Source organism: Anarrhichthys ocellatus, unplaced genomic scaffold (genome assembly GCF_004355925.1).
Source record: "Anarrhichthys ocellatus isolate YVR2014 unplaced genomic scaffold, GSC_Weel_1.0 scaffold4055, whole genome shotgun sequence".
Lineage (NCBI taxonomy): Eukaryota > Metazoa > Chordata > Actinopteri > Perciformes > Anarhichadidae > Anarrhichthys > Anarrhichthys ocellatus.
Window position 1 is genome coordinate 1,382 of NW_022284029.1, and position 3,482 is coordinate 4,863.

Here is a 3,482-nt window from a genome sequence, read left to right on the forward strand (position 1 = left end):
CCACTAAAATCTATAGTATAGTTTTTTTCTCATAAATTTACTAATTTCATCTCAGAAAATATAAGTTTATACTTTTGAGTATTTGAGTTTTTCCTTGTTAATTTAACACTTTATTTTTGGAGAATATAGAAATTTAGAAATTTGAGATTTTTTTTTCAGTAATTTACCACTTTATTCTGAAAATATTTTTTTTTCATCAGAAATTTGCTTGTGGTTTTTTTTCTCGGTAATTTACCTCTTTCATCTCAGAGAATATCAGTTTTATTTTATATACCAGTTAATTTTTTCTCAGATCAACCCTCCCTTGTGGTCTTCCTCCGTAAATTGAAATACATTTGTTCTCCTACTTTGGTCCTGACACGCCGCCGTATAGATCTGCTCTGTCTTCACTCTGGTCTGTCGTAGCATCCCCATGTCATTCATGCACTGTGCTGTAGTTATGTGATATTTTGTCAGTATTGACTGGAACTTCCTCCATCGAGAGTCTTTACGTTACCGGCAGAGGACGTCACCACTAGTGGAAATGCAACGTGTCTCGAGTGTAATTTGCACCTTAATGTACTTCTATTATTTTCTAAGCGTTTCCGATTTTAATAAATGGAGATTATTCGACTTGTTGAAGTTTAGTGATTCTTGTGTTATGGGACACACTGTATATGTAAATTAGAATAGTGGTTATATTATAATACAATAGAGACGGTAGTTTCCTCTGTTTTAGATCTACTGCGTTCAAATACTAGAACAAAGTACATTTACTTAAAGTCGTAGTGAAACGAAAGTTAGATCTTTATCTTCTGTACTTTGATGTTTTCTCAAATGAAGACGAATATCTGAGTGTATAGACACAAGAGGGATTTAAATCACACCCTTTACAGTTGATTGGACTGTTAAAAAGTGGGCGGGCTTACGTCTGAGTGCAATCAAAGACACGCCTCCTTTGATGCTACGTTGCAGATTAATTGATGTATGTCATGATATTATTGGTCGTTACTAGCGTACGTAAGCAGATCATTTTACAGGAAGAACAAATTAATGACTTGTACAAGAAAACGTCTTCGTATTTTTATAATTGTTAGGATATAGTACAGTTTTGAGGTACTTGTACTTGAGTTTTCGAGTATATGCTTCCTTATACTTCTACTCTACGGCATTTCACAGTGAAATAATGTACTTACTACTACATTTGTTTCACACCGTCTCTACGTCACTCCTCCTCAGTCCAAATATGGTCACTTCCTGTTCACTGGTTGCAAAATAAACAATATGGCGACGGCCTTAATCCAAGATGGCGACGGCAAAATCGCCGAACTGGAGGCTTCTAAGCATCAGTCCACAAACCAATAAGTGTCTGTGGTTCAAAACAGAGCGTTTCAGACAGAGTGCATATACAGGTATATTCAGACAGATAGTATAAGAAAAATGTGTTTTTTTACATTAAACCTGTAAACATGTTCTTGTAGAACCCCCAAATACAAGTATGAACCTAATGCTAAGCGTGATATGTCTCCTTTAAGTAAATGACCTGAGTACTTCCTCCACCACTGACTACAACAATAAAAGATTTACACTGTTGTAAACATATAAACGTGGAACAGGAAGATGATGATTTCTGTGTTTTGAAATGTTGACCAAGAGAACAAATATCTCCTGAAAGAAACAGCAGCTGGCAACATGAATATATGGTGATTACAGTCCTTTCTGTCTTTAGCTTCAATTTATTTAAATATAGGTCCAAATGTTAAAAAAAGCAAATTCTATGTCGTGTAAACATGAAGTATATTCACATGTTTACAATGAGTCAACTCTGCAAGTATCAAGTATGTTAATGTTTAGTCAAGTATGTTAATTTTAAACTAATGTACTCTGACGCTGATTGGCTGCAAAAACCCCACTCCCCTGCTGACGTGCCTTCTCCGCTAAACTTCACAATAAAGGTTGTTAGCTTTACGTAAGCTCTCGCTATTTCGTCGTAGAGTGCCTAGAAGATAGAGGAACACTTAATTTCCATCTCCAAGAGTTCATTATTATTGTTTTGTATCGTTTTTTGTTTTGTTTTACCGGACCTGCATGACGTTGCGCTGATTACAAGCTCTTATTTTGAAAAACAAAATGGTCATCCGGTATCAGGTGCCCAGTCTGCTCTCTGGACGGCTCATACATGTCCGCTGTATCTAAAGCGATGTCCAGTAAGTAGTTATGTTTGTGAGTTATTTCAAAGTTGAAGATAAATACTATACACGTTAAACCGAGTGAATGTTGTATTTAAATGTTTTCTACAGGCTGTAAACGGCTCTAAATGTTGACGCTGTTGCTAACGTTGGAGCTAACTGTCTTATTTTTTTCCCCAGAATTCCGTCTGGCGGTGGTCCAGCTGCACGTGACGAGCGTCAAAGCGGACAACCTGAGCAGAGCAAGGAGGCTCGTGAAGGAGGCGGCGGGACAGGGGAGCCAGCTCGTGCTACTTCCGGTGAGGAGGAGTAGGAGAGGCTGCTAGTCATCTGTATCACGTTTTCTCTATTTAAAGTTACTACAAGGAACTTGTGAACCAGTCTCAGTGTAGTCCTGATCCTCTATCAGACCTCCATCAGTACAGAGACCATCAGAGAGAAGATGGTCTGTTTCTATAGAGTTATTCTTGATGCTCGTCATCGGAGCCACGGGTCGGATTCTGGTGAAACCAGATGAACTCATGCAGGTTCACCAGAACCTCCTTCAGCTCAGACTACAGCAGAGACCGGTCCACCGTGGACAGACCCAGATCCGGAGCTCTGGAGGGAGGAGGAGAGCATCTCCTCCTCCTCCAGGAGCAGTGCTTCTCCTCTCTGCTGGAGACCCAGGACGTATCGCTGGACCCGCTGGAGGGAAGGGAGGCACGGGAGAACCAGAACCAGGACTGAGAGGGGCAGACTGTCAGACCCTGATGCAGCAACATGAGAGGTTTTCTAAAGAGTCTGGTGCTCAGAGACACTGCAGCTTTAGTCCAGTGAAAGTTCCTCTGAGTAACTTTAAACGGAGTCCTCAGTGAGTCTTGAGTCCATCATTAACGTCTCTCTGCTCTCTCTCACGTTAACAGGAATGCTTCAATTCTCCGTATGGAACCGGCTTCTTCTCTCAGTATGCTGAGAGGATCCCAGGAGAGTCCACCCAGCTGCTGTCAGACACGGCGAAGGAGAACAAGGTGTATCTGGTGGGAGGTAAGGAAGCTTCTGACTGACACACCAGGGTCCATAGAGGAGAGCATTCTACTCCACTGTGACTTTGCATTTCAATGTTTACGTCTAATGATTATCCTGCTCAATACTGAAACATGGAAATATTCACTACACAGTAATATATCGATTCGATTTGTTTCTTTTTTTTTCAGAAAATATTTAGAGTTAAGGTGTCAAATAGTTTTAAACATTAAATAATCACACAGCTTTTTACTGTAAAATCACAGGCTCTTCATGTAAACCTGCTAATGTCACCGCTCTCTTCTTTAT

The 3,482-nt window shown here is 40.0% G+C and overlaps 1 protein-coding gene across 1 annotated transcript; it reads left to right on the forward strand.

Moving 5' to 3' along the window:
- The first annotated feature begins 1,369 nt into the window (after positions 1-1,369).
- On the forward strand, positions 1,370-3,460 carry LOC116379292 (omega-amidase NIT2-like). Its single transcript, XM_031841232.1, has 3 exons — positions 1,370-2,186; positions 2,349-2,467; positions 3,074-3,460. The coding sequence occupies exons 1-3, from the start codon at positions 2,159-2,161 to the stop codon at positions 3,212-3,214; spliced, it is 288 nt and encodes a 95-aa protein (XP_031697092.1). The 5' UTR covers positions 1,370-2,158; the 3' UTR covers positions 3,215-3,460.
- Positions 3,461-3,482: the final 22 nt, after the last annotated feature.